The sequence below is a fragment of the Botryllus schlosseri genome, chromosome 7 (assembly GCF_051294905.1).
Source record: "Botryllus schlosseri isolate E-star chromosome 7, Bs_hap1, whole genome shotgun sequence".
NCBI classification, from domain to species: Eukaryota; Metazoa; Chordata; class Ascidiacea; order Stolidobranchia; family Styelidae; genus Botryllus; species Botryllus schlosseri.
Genome location: NC_137242.1, coordinates 16,219,879 through 16,244,774, shown reverse-complemented (window position 1 = coordinate 16,244,774; position 24,896 = coordinate 16,219,879). Strand labels below are relative to the sequence as shown.

General features: G+C 40.6%; 1 protein-coding gene across 2 annotated transcripts; it reads left to right on the top strand.

Annotated features, from left to right (window-relative positions):
- The first annotated feature begins 549 nt into the window (after positions 1–549).
- LOC145442365 (uncharacterized) lies at positions 550–22,067 on the top strand. Of its 2 annotated transcripts, XM_080320263.1 has the most exons (12): positions 550–574; positions 781–869; positions 4,405–4,578; positions 5,244–5,271; positions 5,341–5,416; positions 9,705–9,839; positions 11,879–12,044; positions 15,931–16,069; positions 16,503–16,615; positions 16,681–16,801; positions 21,603–21,690; positions 21,767–22,067. In XM_080320263.1, exons 2-12 carry the CDS (start codon positions 804–806, stop codon positions 21,879–21,881), a joined length of 1,221 nt encoding a protein of 406 aa, XP_080176389.1. In that variant the 5' UTR covers positions 550–574; positions 781–803; the 3' UTR covers positions 21,882–22,067. The 2 variants fall into 2 exon arrangements, with proteins under 2 accessions (XP_080176389.1, XP_080176388.1); XM_080320262.1 differs by having other exon boundaries at positions 551–574; positions 5,244–5,416.
- Positions 22,068–24,896: the final 2,829 nt, after the last annotated feature.

The following is a 24,896-nucleotide window of genomic DNA, read 5'->3' as shown; positions in this document are numbered from 1 at the left end:
TGATGTACAGGTAAAGGAACAGGTAGGCCTACATGTCTTATTCACTCCATGATGAATGTAGTAGCATGCATCGTCAATGTTTGTCTCGAACGTTAACTACAGAGGCGGTATCGGTCTTGGCGACCTCTTAATTAAGTTATCGAATATTTCCTACATATTCAAATACATCAGTATGGCCTCATCGTCCACTCGGGTCCTATTGATCTTGCTAGTGCTGGTGTTGCGTATTTCACAGCATTTGGTAATTTGTATTATAGGCTATTCGTATGACCGCATGCCAAAATACAGTTTTTTGGTAATGCAGTTTTAGTAATAGTGATTTAGTTATTGCTCGTACCAGCCATTTCTAGTTTTCCTTCCACCCGAGAAAGAATTCATTAAATGAAATGAAGGTAAAGTATCTGCTGTTTCGTTTCTCAGATTCGAGGTAAGGCGAAATGCAATGCCTTCAAATTGAGTATTTCCGCATCATCGCAGTATATATAGCCTACTCAACTATACACCACAATTCATTCTGTGACAGGACGTGTATAATACTAGAATGCATAGTTTTCTCGTAATACCATGTAATCAGGTAGTTTTCTATATGGTGGGTAAATTGGTGTATGGGACAACCTATTTGGAAGGATATTACGAATCACTGTGCTTGGCACCTGCGATACGAGCTAATCGATTTATTACGAAAGCAGAGCTGCGCTATCGTGTTTTCACTGGATTCCATAGCTAACTTAATTTTGTTGAAACCATCTTATGCTGGGTCACTGCTATGTCAATTTACAGTAGAACTAACTACTCCAAACAATATGAATTGTTATGCGTCGATCAAAGATGCTGCCGGATTTCTTTCGTCGTCGAATTACGGCCGTCGTGTGAGTATGCCTATCAGAGCTCGTTGAGTCGAAGATGTCCGAGTTTAGGGTTGCCATACGTCTGGAATTTCCCGGACATGTCCGGAATTTCACTGTTAAAACTGCGTCCGGGAGGAATTTCTAAAATATACCTAAATGTCCGGAATTTTGAAGGTTTGAAGTAAACACATAATTTTTTCTTCAATCAACATAAACAATATTATTTTTGGACATATTTATGCTAGATTCAATTTTTAATCGCGCTGCGCGCGATTTAGTATCATATATACTGGTTTTAATATGGGGACAACCACCCTTGAAAAAACTGCGATCAAAATTACATAAAAATAACATTCATTTAAAAAATGAGTCTAATTGTAATCGCAATTACAAGATATTCATAGAGTTGGTTTAAGCCGTTTGGATGCTTTATTCAAAGATAGTGGTTCTAAACCTGGGGGTAGTTTGCCTTTATTCCGCGGTTCGCGAAGATGTTGAACGTATTCTTTAATTGGTGATCAGCTCATCCGATTCTGAGCTGGGCCGCGGAACATTTTCAAATTGGAAATGGAATCGCGACCATGAACGGTTGGAAACCACCGGATATGCGGTGTTTATATAGCTCAGTGGTGCAGTGTGCACCGGCATTAGGCTGATACATAATCTCATCGGTGTGACATGAACATGACTTAGCGATTTACAAATACGCTCCTTGCATTTTCGAAGTCATCATCCCCCACCAGCTCAACCGCTAACTTTGATCATGCGGGCGGAGAGAGGATCAAAATCATATAGTTATATATGGAATAACCGATATTATTGACATGACATGATTCATTCAAATCATTTAACGACCAGACACATATAGTAAGCCCCCCGAAGTTGCATCGATTACCTTACGGTGGACCCAGGATCAGTGTTTATTTGGGGGGTTAGGGTTAAAAAACATGGCTTGGCCCTGGTTACAACTTACAACACACACACAACAATAGTCCTGAACCGGATCGTGGCCACCTCTAGTCGAGAGGCAAAGCTTTGCTGGTGTCACGTCATATTGATCGACAATGTGCTCACTGCTCATATCCTATTTTGAAATCCGCTAGTGGGCGCTAACGAACGTCCGGAATCTGTGCCACAGAAATATGGCAACCCTATCCTAGTTGAGTCGAAGATGTCCCTCTGAAGGTTGAATTACACATTCCCAAAGAAACACAACACAAATTAAGTTCAGGTCATGCCAAATCGGATGTCATTCAATTCATGCCTATTATACACCAAGCTTGTCTCGTTTTGCACTATACCACGGGACGGCAACTATTCTCTGGTCGGCTGGCCTGATATAAGAAAATGGAGTACTAGGCGGGCCCGTCTACAGAATCGATACATTAATCGCGTATTTAGCCTATATAGAAAGGAAATATCGTATTTAATGTAAACTTCAGGTTTAAAGAATAGAGACCAAAAACAGTATTTAATGGATTTATTAACCTAATGTACTTCAATAGCTGTTGAAGTCAATCAGACATCTGTGGTCGATCAAAGTTCGCAACAAGTTTTTTGAACTCTGGCTGCATGTCGTATTTAGAAACCCTTAGTGAAGACTGTTGCCCGCCCCTGCTCTATACAGTTATCCTGTAGAATTTAAAAGAAAACCAGAAATTGAATTTGAATTAATATTAGAGCAGTGGTTCTCAACCTTTTTGTCTTCGCGGACCCTTTTTGGACCGTCACGGACCCCGCGGACCCCCTCTAATTTTCGCTCAAAATTAGCTCAATTATCGTGCAACCGTCAACTGTCTTGTGCAAATAGTAAATGTAGACTAGTGATAAACAGCCACACAATGACTTGTAAATAGTATATTCATATTGAAATGAACCCGAATATTTTCGGCTGACACTCGTCAGGGGTAATCGTCAGCAACTAGTAGAGAATTGGAAAGAACATTGTATATCAACAATCGTATCACAAAATATGACGTCACCAGCATGAAATTTCGAATGAGAGAGCGTTCAATGTACTATTTTTAGGTGGTACACGAACTCCTTTTGTTGACAGAGTTTTGGTTGGTGTATTTTGATAAAAGTTGATTCCAAGGCACACAAATGGAATTGTGAACGACCTCGCCCTACGATTCGAAATCGGTCGTCTCGATAATTATTCGCACAAATCGGATTATCCAACAGATGTTTGCCGATGGCAGAATTAATGGCCTTTGATCGATCAGCATCAATCTTAAGTGGATGAGTTAAGGGTGAGCTTTTCACATCGCGTGACGCACGTGTTCTGATAAATCTGGGGACATGTTGGTTTATGCGGTCCTGCAGACGTCTTGACGTTCTTCCCACGTAGCCACAATCACAGTGGCACCTATATTCGTACACTACATTACTTTGTTGAAGTGCAGGAAGCACGTCTTTGCGTGTTGAAGGGAGCAGTTGTGTTGTTGTAAAAATCACATTGGTTTTGACTGTGTCGTAACATTTACCGACAGCAAAAATCAATTGTTTTTCAAAGCGGGTGGAAATGGGGCCAATCCAAGGTAGATGGATATAAACATCTTTTATTGTTCGTGCGGTGGGCTCTGTTCGTTTTTCTGCGTTTCTGTGTTGATATACAATGTTCTTTCCAATTCTCTACTAGTTGCTGACGGTTACCCCTGACGAGTGTCAGCCGAAAATATTCGGGTTCATTTGGGTGGATTTTTATTAGTTCGAAGGAAATTTTCCAGCTGTATTTATTGTCTTGAAAATCCGCGTCTTCGACTTGATATTTCCAGAACGATGTATTGGTGGCGAATGTAATAGTAACGCGTAACGCTTCCGATGAAATAATTTGGTGTGAGTTTTTAATGAACATTTCACGTCCAGCAGTCATTTCTATCTAGCTTCTCATATTGAAGTTATTTAGTGGTATGTCAGCGGAGAAAATGGATTTCGTGGCGAAGTTTCAATTCCTTCATTGAGACAGATGCGGAAAACAAATTCAGGAATTTATATTTCAAACGACTGTTTACTAATTTGCCGAGACTGACAACTCCAAATCCGAAATGTTTGCCTGCTTGACCTTGCTATCTCCGACATTTCATTTTTTCACAAGGCCCAACAAAATATCTCTAAACAGCAATATGTTTGCATCAGCAGGCTATTGGCAATTTGACAATTAAGATGAGTTTGCACAGTCGGATATTTCATCTCAGACGACCATTTCAATGATGTCATTCCAAAAGTTATAGTTCTTATGAAGCAAAAAACGCTCATGCTTTTCTTAATTAAAAAATAAAAATTAGGTTGTCAATCATTTTACAAATTCAGAGGCTTCGCGGACCCCCTGAAAATGCTTCACGGACCCCCAGGGGTCCGCGGACCCCCGGTTGAGAACCACTGTATTAGAGCATAGAAATATTTCACAATACAGATAAGAATTAGATTACCTGCAACTTGTCCTAATTAGTGTCATTATTCAACTAGAATTATCTGGCGTCCAAGTCCGTCTCGGGAGACCGTGATTTCAATTAGTTGTAAACTAAATAAACAAACTCTTGAATATTAATTGTAGTTTGGCGACGACGCGTTCATGATCTGCGATCTAAGTGAAGCGGTACTGTTGCTGCAACAATGGATGGAGTTTATGCCGCGTATACGGCCGTTCTATGCGATGAAAGCGGGACCCCATCCTCCGTTAGTAAAGGTATTGCAGCTGGAAGGTGCTGGGATCGATTGTGCTAGTCAGGTCAGGCGATGCCAGTCATTCAATCATTTGACAATTGTAACTAATTGTTTGACTGATAAGCATCATGGCTAGGGTTGCATTTAAAACAAAAATCAATCTAAAACAAACATGTTTAAAACAATAAGGCCCTGTTTAAAACATGTTTTTTAAGCCATGACGTCACGAATATTCAATTGTGACGCCATAGTGGATTGACATTGAAAATTGAAAATGTATGGTAAATATTGTTCCTTTGACGAAAGTATTTACACAATTAGGGCATAATTTCACAACTAAAACAAAACAGAATTGTTTTTCAAAATGGCCTTTCTTTAAAACAACACTGTTTGAAACATGTTTGAAACAAAGTGTTTTAAAACACCGTTTGTTTTAAATGCAACTCTCATCATGGCAACATAGATCATCAATCTATTACATACGAATGGAATAATAGGCGTTTGCTCTCGAACTAAAGTTTTATCTTCTGAAATATGATTGGGCCTTCGTCGCTGAACAAAATTCAGACCAATCGTATTCTTGATGACAAACAATTAGTGTGTACTAGTAACATAGGGCCTACCTATCAAGAATTAAATACCTTGTTCTATAGCAATTACAAAATCAAATTGTTTCATTTCATCACGGTTGAACTCTAGATTATGACAGTTTCCAATTCTTATTTTTAGAAGGAAATCGATACCACGCTGGAAATGGGTACAAAACCCGAAGATATTATTTATTCAAACCCGAATAAACAAATATCTCATCTTTTACACGCAAAAGAAAAAAATATCACGCTGACAGTCTACGATGGCGCAGACGAATTGAAAAAAATCCATGCCCACTACCCAGATGCCAGGTAAATCCAAAGACGACCGCGTAATATCGGCTGTGTCGCGCTATTATGTTTTCAGGGGTGGTTGGAACACTGAGGAAATTGATCACAGCACACCTTGGCTTAAGAAGTCTACGTTAATATTTTGCTTCATGCACAGCAGTATTTTGCTATATATACCGCATAGGAAATCGTCTGCTATAGTTGGATGTCTGTCATTCCAACAAATTAAGAGATAACTGATTCTAAACCATTGGTTCATAACTGGTCCGTGGAACACAAGGGCTTCCCTAAGCCAATCCAAGAGGGTACCGAGACACATTCCAGTCATACATCCTGCATTTGATGAAACACCTCTCTTGACCACCATTGGTTCCAGGTAATTAGACCAGATCAGTATTCGAATTTTTTGCGACAGTGGTGATCAAAGTGATGTGGTGGCGGTACTCAGAGTAGCTAGAAGAAGTTCAAAATCGAACTCCATCCATCTGAAATGCTAGACATATCTCCAACATTTATAAGCCCATTTGTAATAAAAATTGACATCCCACTGTTGCTTTTCGACGGTACAATACGAAGACATTTCTCAAGAGGTAGGCCTATCGGAAAGGGAAGAGCATAAGTAGGTTAACACTGATTTGCAACTAATACTGATTATAATATTTTCGTGTTTTGTGAAAATGATAGTTTAATGGTTTTGTTCTCGCAAAACTCTGTTGATGATCAGTCCGTTTTGAGCAGCAGCAATCTATAGCATTGTATAGTATGTGTAATTAGATGCTGCGTTTCTGTCAGGGCTTTGGAGCAGCCGTAAATTTAAACTGCTCCAGCTCCGGCTCCGGAGCTTTCTTCTATCATACATTAGCTCCGGCTCCAGCTCCGGAGCCGCATTATTACCACTGCTCCGGCTCCAGCTCCGGCTCCGGCTCTGAAATTATCGAATGGGTCTGTCTACATCAGGGGTGGTCAACCCGCGGGGCAAATGTGGCCCGCGAGAAGGTTTTGCGTGACCCGCGAGGTAATTTCCTATTATATTATCGAAAATGAATTGCTTAGATTGTGAACTTGCAATGCAATGCCAGCCAAAAATTGCAATTCTGGCTGCGACACATTCTGGCTGCGACACTTGGGATGTTGATGACTAAAATATCATTTCCGACGCATTGGCAGATCCAGGGTCCAGTCACATTTTCAGTAAATCGTCGTACATTACAATAAACTAAAATAGTAGCGAAATTTTTCTTCACGCTTCGCGTGTTTAATTGTAACACGATTTCTTACTTGGTAGCCTACCGCCTACTGTAAATGAAATAAACGCCTAATTTACCCGATTGAGTCTAACTGTATTCGCAATTACGGGAGAAAGTCTTTTCGCGTTTGCGCTCGCATAAAGATCGTCGACCGTGAAATGTAGGCACAAAATGATTGTCGCATATTATCGAAGACCTTCGATATCGATGTGGCCAGACGCCGAATAGTCGTGTCCTTGCAAACTGAGCCTAGCGGGTGGTATACAATAGACCAGTGCTCTTCAACCGGGGTTGTCGTACACCCTAGGGTGTACCAGAATTTGCAAAGGGTGTACCACTCGGATGGGGTGTACAGGGGTGTACCAGATCCGAATTACAATGAGCCGATGGCTAGCTATCACAAAGGCAGGTTTATGGGTCAGTACAGGTTGACGCACAGGTTAATGAGCAATATGGTACGATGTTATCTCAAGTGTAATACTGTACACCGCTTGATTGTGATGTCATAAGCAAATATTTCTATTCATTTAGCCGTCGGCAATAGACCAATGGTTCCGTTTGGTGTTGGAAAGTATGCAGTTAACAAACATGTGTTCGGCTAGTCATTTGTCTTTTAGTGATTTTTGAGGAAACCGCCGCGATAGCTCAAACTTCTTGAATCGGTACTTCCTACCTGACGTTAATAAATACCGCAATGCACATAAATGAAGTGACGTAGCCAGCCAGGGTCGAAACAGCTTCCATGTTGAAATCGAAACCATTTTGTTTTAAAATGCCGATTTTATGTCCAATATTTCGACATACATTTGCAATTTAGTATTTTGGTATTAGTGATGCAAATTAGCGACAATAGACTGTGTATAGCGGCATACGATCTGAGGTTACTGATACACCTCTTGCAGCCCATGTGCTACTATTGACTGCGCAACGGTATGGCGCAGGCCTGATACGCAGTAGGCTGGTGCGCCTGCTATCATCGCTGATCTGAATTACCGCTTCTGCAGCAGCAGCTTTCCTACTCTCTCCCCAATACTGTTACATTTAGGTTGATTATCGTTCGTAATGCCATGCTGTTTTGGGGCTGACACGAAATAAATTCCAATTTGCGTGGCGGGTGGCCTAACTGGCTTGCGAATAGACTCTGTGACCAAATACTATTTTATTCATATCCAAATTTTTTGACGGCAATAACTCCGCTTCTACTGTTTGGAATTGAACCAAAGTTGAAGAACATCGTTTTTTATAGACAACGTAATAATTTCATGGGGTGAACAGAAAATTTTTAAATTTTTCGTTATTTATTTTTATGTAACGAATAGAAACTTTCTTCTCCCGTAGCAATGCGGATACTGGTTGGAATTGAACCAAATTTGGTGTGTAGGCTTAAGTTAGGTAACCTAACAATTTTATCAAGTAGCCAGTACGATTTGAGAAAAAAGTCATTTTTGAAGACCCCTAATGAACAGGGGTGTACGAGTTTTGAGCAAACGTAAAAAGGGTGTACCACGTCGAAAAAGGTTGAAGAGCACTGCAATAGACCCGCAATATACTCAAGTAATAATATTATTGACCTAGTTTATTTATAAACTTTGAAAATTTTACCCACTTGGCGCGACTAGTGGACCGCGCACTCGTTCGTCAATTTCATGTGCCCCTTTAGCCGAAAAGGTTGGCCATTCCTGGTCTATATAGATTACTAATCTACCCATAGGTTAGTTATCTATAGTAATCTCGAGTCTGTCAGCCGTCAGTACCATCCGATGTAGCAACGAAGACATATATGTGCCGCCGTGCCGGCTTGTGACGTCATAATGTATACTTTTCAATTGTCGACAACATCATAGTTGCATTAGAACGCACTTCACTCTATGCCATTGCTGTGCACAGCATTAAAATTCAGGCCTGCTGTTCAATTATGATAAATCAGCAGATGTGGTTGTTGCATATATAATAGCATCTTATGAAATAGGTCGGAGCCGGAGCTACTCCTCAAATACCGGGCTCCAGCTCCGGCTCCGGCTCCAGCTGAATTTTATGTAGAGCTCCGGCTCCGGCTCCAGCTCCGGTGAAAATGCACGGCTCCGGGGCTCCGGCCTCCGGCTCCGGCTCCAGAGCCCTGGTTTCTGTATGCCCTGCCCATGTCAACCACCTCTGAGTAGGTTGTAACCAAGTCACAAGGTTCCGAGCAGAGTTGGATCAATTACGTAAATTCAGTTAAGTTACAATTACTCCCTTGCATGTTTCAATTACATTACAATTACATTTACTCAATGCTAAAAATATCAAATTACAATTAGTTTTAAACATTTAATTATTTACCATTACAATTACAATTACAATTACTGTTAAACAAGTAATTGATTCGGTAGAGATGTGCTCTTTGACAACCGTAGCGACGTAATTAGCAACAATCTTAAGCTATTCATGTTTCATTCATGATACGTAGAATACCCTTTAATTAAAAAAAAACTGAACGTATTTTTAAGCGACTATTAACAACCAGAAGTTTGAGCGACTGGCAACGACTGACAGCGAATAGGCTAAACGCTACATGACAGTCAATGAAATGTAATCAAACGAATACACAGAGCCGAGTAAGGCAAATGTAATGTAATTGGTAAGGCGTCAGCGATAAGGATGATACCGATAAGGTGTGTAAAATTAAAATAAATGCAAAAGGAAAGAAGTTCTTGATAACTACGAATTACAAAATTTTTGTGCTCATTTACATTTTCACTTGCTCAAAAACTGTAAGATTGCATTTGATGATCTTTAGTGTGCGGTCTAAGTCAAATGACTTGGTACGAGTCATGCACAATGACTCGAGTCCGAGTCGAGTCAATACAAAAATTGAGCCGAGTGGAGTCATTTTACGCATTTGAAAAAATGACTCGAGTCAAGTTGAGTCACCGAAAAATCGCGACTCGAGTCAATACAACTAACGCTAACGCTAAAGCTAACGCAAATGCAGACTAAGACGAAAATATATCTTTGTCGACGAGAGCAGGCATCCAACAATAATAATCCAACTCTGTAAGTACTATTTGTCATTTCATTCGAAGGTTACTGCTGCGCTTGCATGCATCAGGCGAAAGCAGATCGGGTGCAATGAACGACAGATTTGGAGCGAATTTACCGCGAGCGAGACTCCTGATAAAGCTGTCGAAAGAATTAGGAATGAACACTATTGGGATTTCGTGAGTTGGTTTGCAAAACTCAAATAATAATGGCTGTATGCTGCTTTGAAATATTTTAAGTTTTACTCTCTCTGCAAAGTTTCTTTACTTGGTGATCTTGATGCGCTGTAATTGAGCCGGTCATTGCTCTCGATCACATGGTATAAACCAGTGGTTCCCAACCTTTTTTGACTCATCGCCACCTTTTCAAGCTCCACACCGATCATCGCCCCCCCCCAAATATTGGGAACTGACAAATGGGCATACAAAGTGTAATCACTGGTGAGTTGACTAAGAAAAAAGGTCAACTGCCCGGCTCGACCTGGAAATTACACTTTTACAGCTACATTTTTCGTGAGTTGACTAAAAAAAGGTCGCATCTCCGACTTGACTCCAATATAGCCGTTTTAACGCGGTATCGCCCCCTCTCTCCCCTTCGTTATTTTCGCCCCCTATCGCCTCCTTCGTTATTTTCGCTCCCCTAGACCGCCATATCGCCCACGTTGGGAAGCACTGGTATAAACCATGCTGGTGGACTGGATTCGTTATTTAAAACAACAAATATTCCACATAAAGACTGGCAATACTGTAAGCTCCAGGGATTGGCGAGTGTCTCAAAAGAGTTTCACAAGGTGCAAAGAACGATATATATTTGATGTTTGAGGTATAAGTATACCGAGAATGGACATTATGGAAACCTGTTTTGTTTTTATCAATTGGGCTAATTGTCGCGACTCCGCCGACCTGAGTAATGAAATTGAACGAATGACAGAACCGACATATATTTTGTCCAAGCTCGACAAAATCACTCGCAAGTGCAATAAAAATCACTGCACACTTATTGCTTCTATGATATCCTTTCAAAAACAGAATTATATTCGTACAATAGTGTGAGATTTGTAATTAAAACGGATTGAATTTTATAAAATATATCTATTTCAACTTGGCACTGACATGAAAAGCACATATGTCGACTTGAAAGTTACAGTGACCTCCTCGGACAGAGCAAATGACAGAACAAATATCACAAAACAACTTGAAAATCATTACCCATAATACCTTCCCTACTCGCTATAGGCACGTCTACGCCTGCCGGCGGCATAATCTAATGCAGCGCTCCTGTCCAACCAATGACATACAAACGTACCATATACGTCCACATCGTTTTTGAAATGTTATTCTTGGTCTTGGGTCATGTACTGACATATTGACATAGGCAATATTTATGTCACCAATCAATAGGACGCCATATAGTCGATCATCTCAAAGCTGAATTATGAATCTCTGTGTCTTCATAAAAGAAGTACTATTGTACGAATCTTCTGTATCCTTCATAGTTACACAAACGGAACTGTACAATGTACAGTACATGTAAATCAGTCCTCCGCTAACATAACCGTCAACTACATTCCGGCGGGCACTGCTCTGTAGATACGCAATAATGTCTTCGTCGTTGACATGCAGTGAGTGGGTATACTCGAGGCCCCAATGATGGACTATCACGTTATCGTCCTTTAAACGCGCAATATTCAGCGGATGGGAAGAGAGTGGGTTTGAAATCCGGTCATGACATCTTCTACGTTCTCTTGGCTCCCTAACGCCGATCTCTCTACTACGGTAGCGCATTGAAAATCCCAGACTGAAAGTGAGCCGTGCTACAAGTCGGCAGCAGAGACCACGATGGGACGCGTGGAAGCGAGGGAGAATGACGAATGACAGAGAAGAGAATGAAAGTCGAACTCAAGATTACGAAAATCGAAGAATCTATGGACATTACAAATAATTCGTGTCGTGATGCACATCGCCTGAAAAAAATCGATAATCCTCCATGTGTTTGGCCAATAATAGTAATTAATCATTCAGCGACATCAATAGGTTTTGCCATGCCTCTGTATACGCTTCGGAAATAGTTAAACAAACTCATATCACAAAGGCTCTCGGTCGCGTACAAGACGAACTTTGGAGCTCACACTCACCCGAGTCTTTCGTCTGTCCACACCGTCGCTATACTGCAAATTCTGACGTCATTTCCCTCTGACTAATGCAGTGAATATTTTCAGCTTTCACGTAGGCTCGCCATGCTTGGATCCGTCGAGGTACCATCAAGTAATTAAGGAGGCTAGGGAAATGTTTGATTTTGCCGCCACGCTTGGGATGAAGTTTGAAATGCTGAACATTGGAGGAGGATTCGAAGGAAGTTTGAGTTCCACGGACAGATTCAAACAAGTAATACCATATAACATTGCGATCGTGTAGGCGTGCTCATATATCGTTACGCACGTTACTATCCGCTTGCGGCCGCAAGGAGTTGATGCGGTAATAGTGGAAAGTTTATGGTGTAGACCCGACCTTCTATATAACATAGTTCATCGAAACTAGATATCATGATTTCATATTCCCATATAGATAGTAGTTTGATATTCTCACTGGACGAAATCACTGCAACCTCAACATCTTCTAGTGCAGTGGTCATGAAGATTTTCAAGTGTCGACCCCAATTTAAAGGAAATAGTGAAATCAGCATTTACATGCGACCCCATTCTGTAGAGATAAAGGTTGAGGTAGATACCGGCCAAGCCTCCCTGCGTCCGTTAACAATCAATGTAGCAAGCGATGTAGAAATAACATTTCTGCGACTTCAGCCCACGCATGGTCACAAAGTGCAATGAAATAGGCATGGTCGAAAAATTCCCAATTATCTCCATTTTGTTGCGTATTATGGACCTTATATAATCTGGGGCGCTGAAGGTACATATTTTAACTTTTCACCTCATCCATTATAGTGTGACATCATCACGAGTGATACCCGATTACTCGACGCTCAGTCCTCGATTAAGAGTCGAATTCATCAGGTACTCGATTAAGACAAACTTACTCATGAGTCGACAAGAATCCTACGAAAGCCGTAAAAAATTCTAAAATCGCATATAATACGCCGAGACCCACTATAACCAAAAAGCAAACAAAAATATTTGGAAGGCGAGTTGTCGAAATTTTGACAACATTGGTAAATTGTCCCATTGCATATGGAAGATCCCGAACTCCTGGGTTGAACCATGCTGTCAACAAGAGGGCACCGATGGTGTTATACGAACGGTAATCTGCAAGCTTTGGCGGATCCCCAAATTTTCGTTGAGTCATAGAATCAGAAATCACCAGAATACACGTCTAACCATGCATATATTACATTACCATCGATTAGTGGTGTGCAAAATGAACTGTGCACGTACAGAGTGTAGAAACAAAACCTATAAAATACAGTGTTGGGATGACTTTGAGTCAGGACTTGACGCGAGTCAACATTTTTGTATGACTTGACTTGACTCGGCGCTTCAGAAATGTGGATTGACTCGTGACGCGGAGCAAAATTGACGAGTCAATTTCAAGTCATCACTTAAACGGTGTCTTCTAAATTACCCTATCTTATGTATGTTTTCGATACGCCGTTGTCACGTGTGAGAGCAGCCAGTCATTCACTGATTGCACCTTCCACTGATCCTCCATTGTTACATACCTTTCACTGATCCTCCATTGTTACATAACAAATATATTGACTGTAAACGGAACGATCGCAGCTTACGTTGCCGTATTGATAGTAGACTATTGGAATAATCTAATAGCAATGTATCTTTGTTTCGTGACGTCTCAGTGCCTTATATATTACGCAGTGCTCACCTTTACCAACCCTCTTGTATAAATTAAATCGAGCTAATGTAGTTTATGCGTTTCTATTCTCACAGATGTGTAGATGGTTAGTGTATTGTACCATATCAATTTGTTGCAACTTCTCGACGGTTCGTATGCGATCCTCTATTTTGGCTAATAATAACACACTGTAGCATGTAGCTCTACAGTTATTCACGTATTTTACTGGAAGTTCTACGTGTGCGTGAGCGATATAACGTCTTTTCCATGTATATTTAACTTTATATTCGTTATATTTGATTCAAGATAGATGGCCAATTATTAATCTGTCTTTCACCCGGCAGAATGTAATAACTTTGCAGCATCACTGATACTTCGACAATTCAATTGACTTGAATTGTGACTTGAGTCGACTCGACTTGATTCGAGCCACCTTCGAAAATCGAATGACTTGACTTGACTCGAGTCAAATTGTGTCACGACTCGAGTCGTGACTCGAAGGTAGTGACTTGATCCCAACACTAATAAGATATAATTTACACACAAAACGAAAAAATAATATTTATTGCAAATCATTGTGACCTTATTATGCTATTTCCTTTCAGACACCAGTTCAGAAATGCGAGGCTTCACCTTGGAACGTGTTATCATATTATTCGGCCGGCACGCAGCAGCGTGATACGTAATTTCAAATGAGCTTATAAGTATTGGAGATAGAATTCGAATTTCGGAAGAACGAGGTCCCCGTTTTGAAACCCCAAACTCCCTTTCGCACGCCACTGAGCACAACGTGCCGCCACAACATTGTACTGATTGCTGATCGGGCCTAATTATATTTGCAACCAATGATGGCCAAGAGGGGCGTATCATGCGCGAGTCATATGTATGAGTTGATTGTGTATCTTGCAGAGGTGGTCAGTAACGAAGTACTTCTACTTTTTTGAAGTACTCAAGTGGTTTCCTCTACTTCTGGTACTTACTCAAGTAGATCTGATTTTCGCTACTTCTACTTTTACTTCGTAATATTTTGTGATCTACTAACTTACTTTTCGCTATTTTCAGTTTGTCAAGTAGAAGTAGTTCAATCTTCCAATCAGGAAGATAGCCTGAGGAATTTCGGGGCCATTTTCACGGAGTATCAACATATAATTTTCATAAAAGTTTATAAAGCCCATAATTTTCGTCGCGCCTCGCGCGCAGTGCTGGATACGGAGTAATCAATATGATTTCACGAAAGTATCGGTGAATATAATTTAGGTAGAGGGTTGGCGTTGTTTTGTTCACACCACAATGTCGCCCTTCGTCCATATCAAATAATTCATCACAGTAGGCTATATATGGGTCATCATAACGTTTGAAACTGATGTTTCGCAATCTAGCATTTACTTGTCATATCGTAATCTAGCATGTCCATGGCGTGTCCAAATCTGGGAAAGTGGACTCTGATATTTTTTAGTTTCAGAGCTATTTAGCATACCACCTTTGAAACTTTCTGGACTAAAAACATGAAATACATGTTCTGCTTTCAGAAGTAGTATTTATATTTCACTTTCAATTCCCAGTATCATATACTTTGAGTTATAATTATTATCAGTTCTTTTGTCTGGATAACATACATGTTGAGGTATAAAAGCAAGTGTAGTAATGCCTTTAATTTATGGAAATAAAGTTACACAATATGGCATTTTTACGGTCCACTATATTTTTTATTTACGTTTACTAATCGTGCAAAGTGTTTACCCCGTATCCTATACGACTTCTCCGCATTGTTCTTCGACTAAACTACGGGCCTTGTAATATGGGGAATGGCGTCATACCATGCTATTTTCTAAAACGTGCTGTTCGAGAAAACACAGGATTAGCATCACATTTCCATATCAATACTATCATTTTCATCCCATGATGTGGACGAATACTTATGCTATCGAAAATTGGATACCTATTGGTATGCATCAATATGAATCAAGCTCGTCACCTATCGCATAGCTCAATTTGCACCTTTTTACAATCCATGTGAACGAATTAGGATCGTTTTCATAACTACTTACTTACTTGAGTACTTTTAAAGTCAGTAAATTCTACTTGTACTTCAAGTAGTTTTAGGTTGCTTATGGAAGAAGTACTTCTACTCGTACTTGAGTAGATTTTTTCGTCGCTACTTCTACTTCTACTTGAGTAGATTTCTTGACTACTTTGACCACCTCTGGTATCTTGACCTCCAGGCAATCCCTGACACAGGCTCAAGAAACCCCTAGTGTTGAATGGAACATCGGTTAAGAGCCACTATCGAGATTTGAACTATAATTGGTCGCTCACTCGATGCCCCCCTTCAGCGCACTCAGCAGTCTTTGATGTTAAGTATAAAATATGCCAACCAGCATTGTAAAATTCATCAAATTGTAATTAATTTGATTCCAACCGCGTTATCAATTTATCAATCGCCGAAAATATGTATTCACGCGTTCAGATTGCAGTATCGATAAATCAAGCATTGGACGAACTGTTTGATGAAAATCAATTCCCAAAGCTGAGAATCATCTCAGAACCAGGAAGATATTTCTGCGATCGCACTTTCACCCTGCTCACCAATATAATAGCGAAACGAGGTCAGTGAATTATGCTTCATTGGTATCTGGTTTTCTCGGAACATTCTGGTGATGACTATGCACTATGAAGTTACGCGAGACGTGGATCGTAGCCTAGGCCTAGGCGCATTAACAGCATTAGGAAATGAAATAGCGAATTAGGTATATTCTGAAACCGAATGCCCGAAATTCATATGGTAAATTAGGACAATACAACTCACGACTGCAAAATACATACAATGAGACAAATCAATCTCGACGGGAATTACGTGTTTCGATTTCCGTTATTTGGTCGGTTATTACTTTACACCCGATTCGCCTCAGAGGAATCCTGTCACTTATCCAACCAGCGAACTTGTAAATGCCAAAACTATTCAGTAACCATTTTAGCATATGATAATGGTAAAGTTGAACTGTTGTAACAAATTGAAACAATACACAAACGTTTTTGTAGAGAATGAAACAAACGTTGACTACACGATCAACGATGGTGTTTGTGGAAGCTATGCGAGGGTCCCATTTGCCGGAACCGAGTATGACAAATTCGAAGTCTATCCGCTGCGCGATGTAAGATTGAATAGTAATTTCGTAGTAAAATGTCTTTTTATACCTTCCCCGTATTCATGTAACAGGACGCAGCAAGTGTAAGGAAACGAAGCCGACTTTATGGTCCAACGTGCGCCGGTTTCGATATCGTTAAAGGAGAGACATTCCTACCGAACTTGGAGATTGGCGACTGGTTGATATGGCCAGGTGTGTGCGAAAGTAATCCGCGTATTAGTGACAGTTCGTATAGGCTATAATAAATTTTAATCGAATGCTGAAGCAGTAATCGGCATCATTCGGATTCGGATAGCTTTCGGACCGGGTTTTGCACAATTTTATAACAGTATACAGATACTGTTTTAGATATTTTCGGTTAACTGTAAGTTTTCTTTCGGAAATTGTCAGATAGTTGTAACCAGAAGCAAGCTTTAATTACAAATTAAAATGAAAAAATCATCGGCTTGATAACTAAACACTGAAAGTTGACCTTATGGTAGTACTGGTAGCACTCTAAATTTGTTCTGTTAAGGGTCCAAGTTAATATAAATCAGCTAACCCTATAATAGTGGCTTTCCCAAAGGCTGTTACACAGCTTAGCTGTACAATTAGGAATCTTCGACAACGTCGTTGTTTGGATTCGAACGAATTGTTCCTCACAACTGTCGCTCGGATTCCGATTCTCAAAAACAATATCCGCTCATCACTGTGTTGAAGGTCGCAGAAATTTCCGTTCGTGGCCGCATCCAACTAACCAGCCCCGTTGTAAACGCACACATTTCCGGCCAAAGACTTCTTGTCCAAAACTAGAGGTCTCCAACATGTGCTCGCGGGCCATTATCATTACTAGGGATGTTCAATGTATAATAAGTAGGACTTACTTAACGGGACCTTACGGACAGGCATTCCACAAACATCGTGTCCATTTTCAACACAATTTCTGATGGCACCTATATATTAAAATCAGAAAGCCCATTCACATAAAATCGCGCGTAGCGCGGAGAATATTTTCCTGCAGTGGAATAAATTGGCCCAGAAAATATTCCACAGCATATAGGCCTAGGCCTAATTCCAAAATGCATCTCGTACCCCCTGATGTTGTGCTTGATACCCCGAAGGGGTCTACGGACCCCTGATTAAGAACCCCTGGAATAGAAATGTCTAATCGCCGAAGAATCCATTGGTGTTACAGCTGTGGAGCGTACTACTACCTTACTCGCCACCGATAATAACACGGATAAAGAGAACAAACAGCACCCAGAATGTAGCCAACTATATGTCACGGGGACCACAGAATGTCAATAGTTTTCATACTGACCTGACTAGATAGCTATATACCCTACGCCAGGGCAGGCCAACCTTTTCAGCCAAAGGGCCACATTCGATTGACGAACTATTTCGCGGGCCACTAGCCGCGCAAGGCGCGAAAATTTTTTGAAGTTCATAGGTCAATAATATTGTCACTTGACTATATTGCGGGCATGCTGTATATCGCTGGGCTAAGTTTGCGAGGACTGGGCTATTCGGCGCATGGACATATCGATATCGAAAGCTGCGACCGACATGCGTCGATCATTTAGTGCCTAGGTTTCATAGTCGACGGTCTTACTGTGAGCGCAAACGCAATGACGCATATGTTGAATGACACTTTGTCTCGTAATCGCGAATATAGTTAGACTTAATCTGATACATTAGGTATTCTTCCATTTTCACATAAGGGCAACAATATTAAAAACAAGAAATCGAGTGACAACATGTTGCGCCAAGCTTGTAGAAATTTTTTATCTTTGATAAATCTATCGCAAATTATTCTGCTTTATAGTAGTGTACGAAGATATACCAATATGTGAATGGCTGATGGATCTGTCAATGCGTCGGAACTGATATTTTAGTCACCACATCTCAAGTGTTGCGGCCAGACTAATCAAATTTTTGGTTCCCCTTGCAAGTTCACAATCTGTGCAATCTATTTTTGATGATATTAGAAATTTCGGAAATTACGTCGCGGGTCACTCAAAACCTTCTCGCGGGCCACATGTGGCCCGCGGGCCACGGGTTGGCCGGCCCTGCCCTACGCAATGCAAGTTACGACATTTTGATATATTCCTATTATACCCATGACAGTTTCATAGATTGTTGCGTACGTAGGATTACTAAGTCACCGTTTGACCCGACTCAAATCGACTCGTTTTTATTATTATCAGTCGATCCGAAATCGAGTAATTTTACGAAAGGTCGCCACAAGCCAAATCCCAATTTTCAGTCACGAATCATCAACGGATCATGTTTTATCATCATGAACTAGAAATGTGACGTAATTGCCGACCTTCTACCGCAGGGTAGGTTTTAAAAGTGATGTGATAGTGAAGTTTGTTGAGATTTCGGGTTTTTGTTGTAGTTTAAGAGTGAACTTTTAGTTCCTCAAATCTAAAAAAAGATATATGGCACTTGAATATGTTAGCTAACACTTGAAATTCCAAAAGGCCGTCGTGGGCCGCACAAAATGTTCCCGCGTGCCGCGTGTTTGAGACCCCTGTCCTAACCGATTTTTAGTTCTTAAGAAGCTCATGCAGATATGACCAATGTTCCCGCTAATTTTTCAAGAGTCTGCGCAAACACGCCAACTCACTGCGCAGGTCCTCGGACAACAGTGCGCAACCACCCTCCAATAGGGTGATAAAACTAACTACTGGGGGGCTTCGCCCCCCAGACCCCCCTACGGCTCTAGGCTTCTTCCGGTACTTATCATGTACATTAGGTGCACATTTAGTAGTGACGTCCCTAAACGCGCGCGAAAAAATTTCTATAATTCATGATTGCATCGGCCAATTTGATCGGGAATTGCATATATATTGCTATCAATTTTTATCCTCTCCCTGCTCACATAATCAGATTTACCGGCAGAGCTTATCCAGTGAGGTGTGTTGGAATAGATAGGCCCTCTAAATAATAATAAAACATCTTCGGGCGTACCCGTTGATATAATGACTTCGTTACATGATGCTATTTCGTGACCCCCTATCTGCTATGTCAAAAGATATTGAAATCGCCAAAACGTACTAAAGTAAAAGACGTACACGATTTCAAATTTGTATTTCTTAACTGGAAAATCATGTTCCCTCGATATGGCATTTGTCTTGTTGTGGGACTCGGATCGCCAGGACAGGAACATTCGGCGCCAGCCATTTAAGCGCCCATGGACATGGACAATTACACATATATTTGTAGATATCGAAGTTTTCGGTCAGCACCGGGGCAGTCTTTTTCGCCCAAGGTTTTCTCGCTGCTGATCGTTCTGGCGCACTTCTTGGATTCGCATGTTACGTAGCCTTTAACTTCATATGTCTTGGCGCGTCATGGTGCGGTAATGGCCGACGCCCAACTGCATATTTCTATAAATCATGCCTAATTTTTGTTGGGAAAGGGTACCCAATAATCAGATATCTTACAACAATGAAACGCGCGTAGCGCGAAAAAAAATCCTGAAAAATTTCAAAAAATACATCATGATTTATGTTAATTCTCAAAATAATTTTCGACCCCCTTCGAGCTCGGCCCCTCCAATTGGGGGGTTTGGGGTGCGAAAGTTACGGTCCTGAGTAAATCTTACGCAATGTTCATGCCACGCGAAGAAGACTATCATTCGTTAGTTTCTCGCAGATTAACTTCGAGCTAGCCCATTGTTATTTATAAATTTGTTAAACCATGTTATTTCGCCATTCCCAGAAAATAATGCGCTATTTAAATGATATCAGTATCGCTCACGTGTACGAGGCCATACAAAAAAATATCTTCCGTGAGGCGCAGGTGATTGTGAACTCTAATTTCTTCACGGAGCGCAATAGTTACCTTTGCGGGGCGCACTTGTACCTCGGTTTCAGACTTCAGTGATAACACTATTTGGCCCTGGCAATGTTCCATCTTAATTTTCACGAATCTGCGCGCCTGCGTGGTCCGTTGGACAACAGTGCGCAACAACTATAAAAAAAACATCACTTCTGATTTTTTGTGCGCAGCGTAGATTTTCTGTGCGCAGAGACCCTTTCAGCACTGCGCATTTGCGCACGTGCGCAGCTTAGAGGGAACATTGGATATGACTATCACTAATTGCAACATATTTCTTCATCTTCATGTCATCGCAGATTATTTCTACATTAGAGAGCACACCCACACTTGTGCAGTAAGAGAATCTGTCAAGCAAATTCTTGTCTTTACAATAATAGAATCGATCAACTGACCATTATAAATCAACTTCTGAAACAATTCTACCCCAATATTCTAAACTCATATGGAACTGGACATCAAGCTGAGCTGACATAGTCGAAAATGGTGGGATTGCGACAAATACCGTTTCACAGTATTCACATTACTATTCGTATAAAACATCCTGAACTAGGCGCAAAAATCACCGTTGCATTTGAAACAAACGGTGTTTTAAAACACGTTGTTAAAAACATATTTGAAACAGTGTTTTAAACAGAGGCCTTTAAAAAAACAAAAAAAATGCGTTTTTTCAAGTTGTAAAATTATGCCATAATTGTGTAAATACTTTCCAAAAAACATGTTGCATGAGATTACGAACAATTACCTCCCGATATATAGCCGACGTATATCGATATGGGATGGTGGGAACCCTCAAAATAGTCGGTTCAACAGCAATAGTGCAGATATTTCGTCGAAGGAGCAATATCTTCAATTGGCAATGTCAATTCACTATGACGTCACAATTGAATATTCGTGACGTCATGGTTTTGAAAATAGACAAAAAACAACAACAATAAAAAACATGTTTTAAACAAGGGCCTTGTTTTAAATATGTTTGTTTTAAATTGATTTTTGTTTTAAATGCAACCCTAGACGCGTGTCGTTCGCATGGACTTAGATTCCGTAATTACCGCAATGGAGTTGATACATAAACTTGCCAATTTCTAGATCGGGCATATCTTGAATAATTCGAACACCAAATCTTGAAAGTAGCGAATTGTTGATCGCACATCCATATAATTTTCAGAATGTGGTTCGTACACCTTCGCCATGGCCACAAGTTTCAACAGCTTATGGACCGACGTTTTCTACAACATCTCAACAAAAGAAAACAGGTATATTCAAAATGATATTTTCCAACGAGGATTGCAATAGATATAATCTGCAATGTTTTGATGATATTTTGCTCAGGGGGAAACTAGATAGGAATTCACAGCAAAACATTGATTTCGTGTGTGAAGACTCAGTTACAACCATCAAGAGGATTCATTGCTCTACAACATTGGCATTTTCTGGCGGGATATGAAGTTTTCCTCCATGGTTACTAGGACATGATCGAAATTTCATCTCGTAACGATTTATGCGGCTAGGCAAGATGCATAGCTTCATAACCATATCGGTGTGTTTGTTCTACCATTGTTAGTAGCCTGATAGTTTCGTAGTGTATTGCTACTATATATATCATTATGAATAAATATTTCGTAGTCCAGAACTCTGTTCAACCAAGTTATATCCGCATGTAGCTGTATAGCCTAATACTAATACGATAGACAACGGAAACTTCACATCCATGCCTAGCTCCATTACATCAAACCCTTTCGAACGGGGTGAAGCATATTTGCATCAGGCCATGGTGACGGTTACGAATGACAATTTCCTCGTCAGTAGGCCTACACGTCTTAGACAAGGGGTCTCAAACTCAAATGTGCCCGTGGGCCAGTATCCTGGTTTTTGATGTCTCCGTGGGCCGCAGCCTTATTTGACGGGACGTTTGAGACTGGCATTCCACACACACCGTGAAAATGTGATTTACTATTGTGAATTCCAGGGTTGCAACCAAGTTACAAGGCTCCAAGTCACAAGTCAATCTCACTTTTATAGCTTTGACTCGAGTCAAGTCGAGTCATTTTCATCTCACCACCGAGTCAAGTCCGCGTTCAAGTCATTGAGCAGAGGTTCGAGTCCGAGTCATGGTATTATGAATCGAGTCAGAGTCCAAGTCATTGTGTTGATTGCTCAGTTTCCAGTTAAAGTATTGTAAAACCCACTTTTTATAACTCTGTTTGGTGTTATCGAATGGTTCGCATTTATACTATACTAATTTTCCTCACTTTTAACAATTTCTAGTCGCATTTTCAAGTACCAGTACCAATAGATGAAACCTCAATAGGGTGGTTACTTAACTATTCTTCGAAATTACAATGAAATGTCGGTCTTGGCCGTCTGTGTCTCGAGTCGTATGACTTGGTTCGAGTCATGCGCAATGATTCGAGTCCAAGTCGAGTCAATACAGAAATTGACTCTAGTCGAGTCGAGTCATTTCCGTATTTTGAGAAAATGACTCGAGTCAAGTTGAGTCATCAGAAAATTGCGACTCGAGTCGGACTCGAGTCGAGTCATGACTCGAGTCATTACAACCCTGGTGAATTCACGCCTGGCACGAAAAAAATCACAATTTTAAATATTTGAATAAAATTGTTGTAGTACCCCACAAAGTTTGTCAAGACAGTTCGTTATAGACACCATGCGAGCTTTAAAATGCATCATTACATCGTAAAACCGGTCTCGTAATAATTTTGCAGCTATAGCGAACATTTGACGTGCCACAATTACAGATAGGATATTTTAGAATTTAACAAAGATTGAACAGAGCATAGAAACAGCACAGCCTAATCTGGGTTTCGGTCACACTACTGATAACTAGACTCGACGCCTTCAATTGACGTAAATAAGGATGATAAGGATGAAGGGTCACAAGACGAAGGATGTAACTAACTAGACAACAAGGGGGCAATAGAATGCCAATGGTTGCTATACCGACGTCCTCAGATAGCTAAATGTGCTGCGCAACGCAAGCTACGAACTTTTAATATATCAGTATTCACTATTATTCCCCATGACAGTCTGCTAGTGTGTTGCGTCCGTGGTTGTACCAAGTCACGGCCTTCCGAGTCGCAGTCGCAAGGACTTCTCTGATTGCAACGTTTGACCCGACTCAACTCGAGATATTTACATTTATCACCTATTCAGTCCGAATTGTACCAAAGGTCGCGCCAAGTACAGATCACAATTTCCAGTCTAGAATCATCAACGGGTCATGTTTTACCATCATAAACAGGTAATGTGAGGTAATAGCTTATCTTCCACCGCAAGCCAACTTTTGAAAGTGATGTGATAGTGAAGTTTGATGAGTGGTTTCAGATTTTTGGAGTAGTTTTAGAGCGAATTTTAAGTTCTCAAATCTTAAAAAAAGATATGTGGCGGTTAAATATTGTCGAATACTTCAAAATCCAAAATGCCAACGCGGGCCTCACTAAACGATCTCGCGGGCCGCGTGTTTCAGAGCCTTGTCTTAGACCAGGGGTGTCATACATCCGGCCCGTCTGACGATTTCATCCGGCCCGCGAAGCAAGTCCGAGTAGTTTGAAAAATGTGTGTATTATCCAGCACATTTCTAACAAAATGTTGAGATTTTCTGTAAGTGCATATAGTATAGTGACACTGACACCCAATTCCGAGAAGGCAAAATTCCATAGGCTACATATTTCAGTGTTAATGGAAAAATTGACCAAAAACTAGTTCTTCACAGAAGTGAAAAAGCTAATATGCGAAACGGGTATACGCTACTTACATGGAGAATGTAATAGTTACACAGAAACATAATTAAAATATCTGTGGTCGCACTGCTACATCACTTCTGACTCAAAAAATCCCCGGTCTCGACAGAAAGCCGAATTGCGATTTGATAATAATGAAGTAAATTCCATCGTCCTCGTATACAGGTAAATCTGTTGCATTTCTCCAAACGCATAGGCAGGGTTGACGCCAGTGTACGACTGTACGGGTAAGACGAAAGGGGCATCGAAATATGCCTACTTATAGCATTGTTGGAGCCATCGTTTTAGCGATTTATAACTGTATTCAACCGGCCAATCATCGTATTATTGCCAATTCCTTTGCTTGCGAATAAAGATGTAGCTATGCATTAGAACGCTTATTAACCGTAATAAATTGCAATATACTTAACTATTGTGCATGTAGGCTACATAATCAGATATTAAAATGAAAAACAAGGACATGAATTTTGAGGTAATATTGTGGAATCATTTGGCTGACTGCGGCCCTCGAGCGATCTGAAGGTTTGAATCCGGCCCGCGACACAAGTTAAGTTTGACACCCCTGTCCTAGACCATAGTGTTCTACAATGGTGTGGACACAAGCAAATCTCACGGCTTGCTTTGATTGGTATACGTCAGTGCTTTTCAACCTGTGCGATACGCGAATGAGGACGCTGGTGCGAATGGTAGGAATGAAAATCCGG

Coding starts and splice junctions, on each gene's coding strand:
- LOC145442365 (XM_080320262.1), top strand. CDS start 804: ATGAATTGTTATGCGTCGATCAAAGATGCTGCCGGATTTCTTTCGTCG. Junction 12,045..15,930: donor CCACGGACAGATTCAAACAA/GTAATACCATAT, acceptor TCACGCGTTCAG/ATTGCAGTATCGATAAATCA. Junction 16,616..16,680: donor AAGTCTATCCGCTGCGCGAT/GTAAGATTGAAT, acceptor TTCATGTAACAG/GACGCAGCAAGTGTAAGGAA.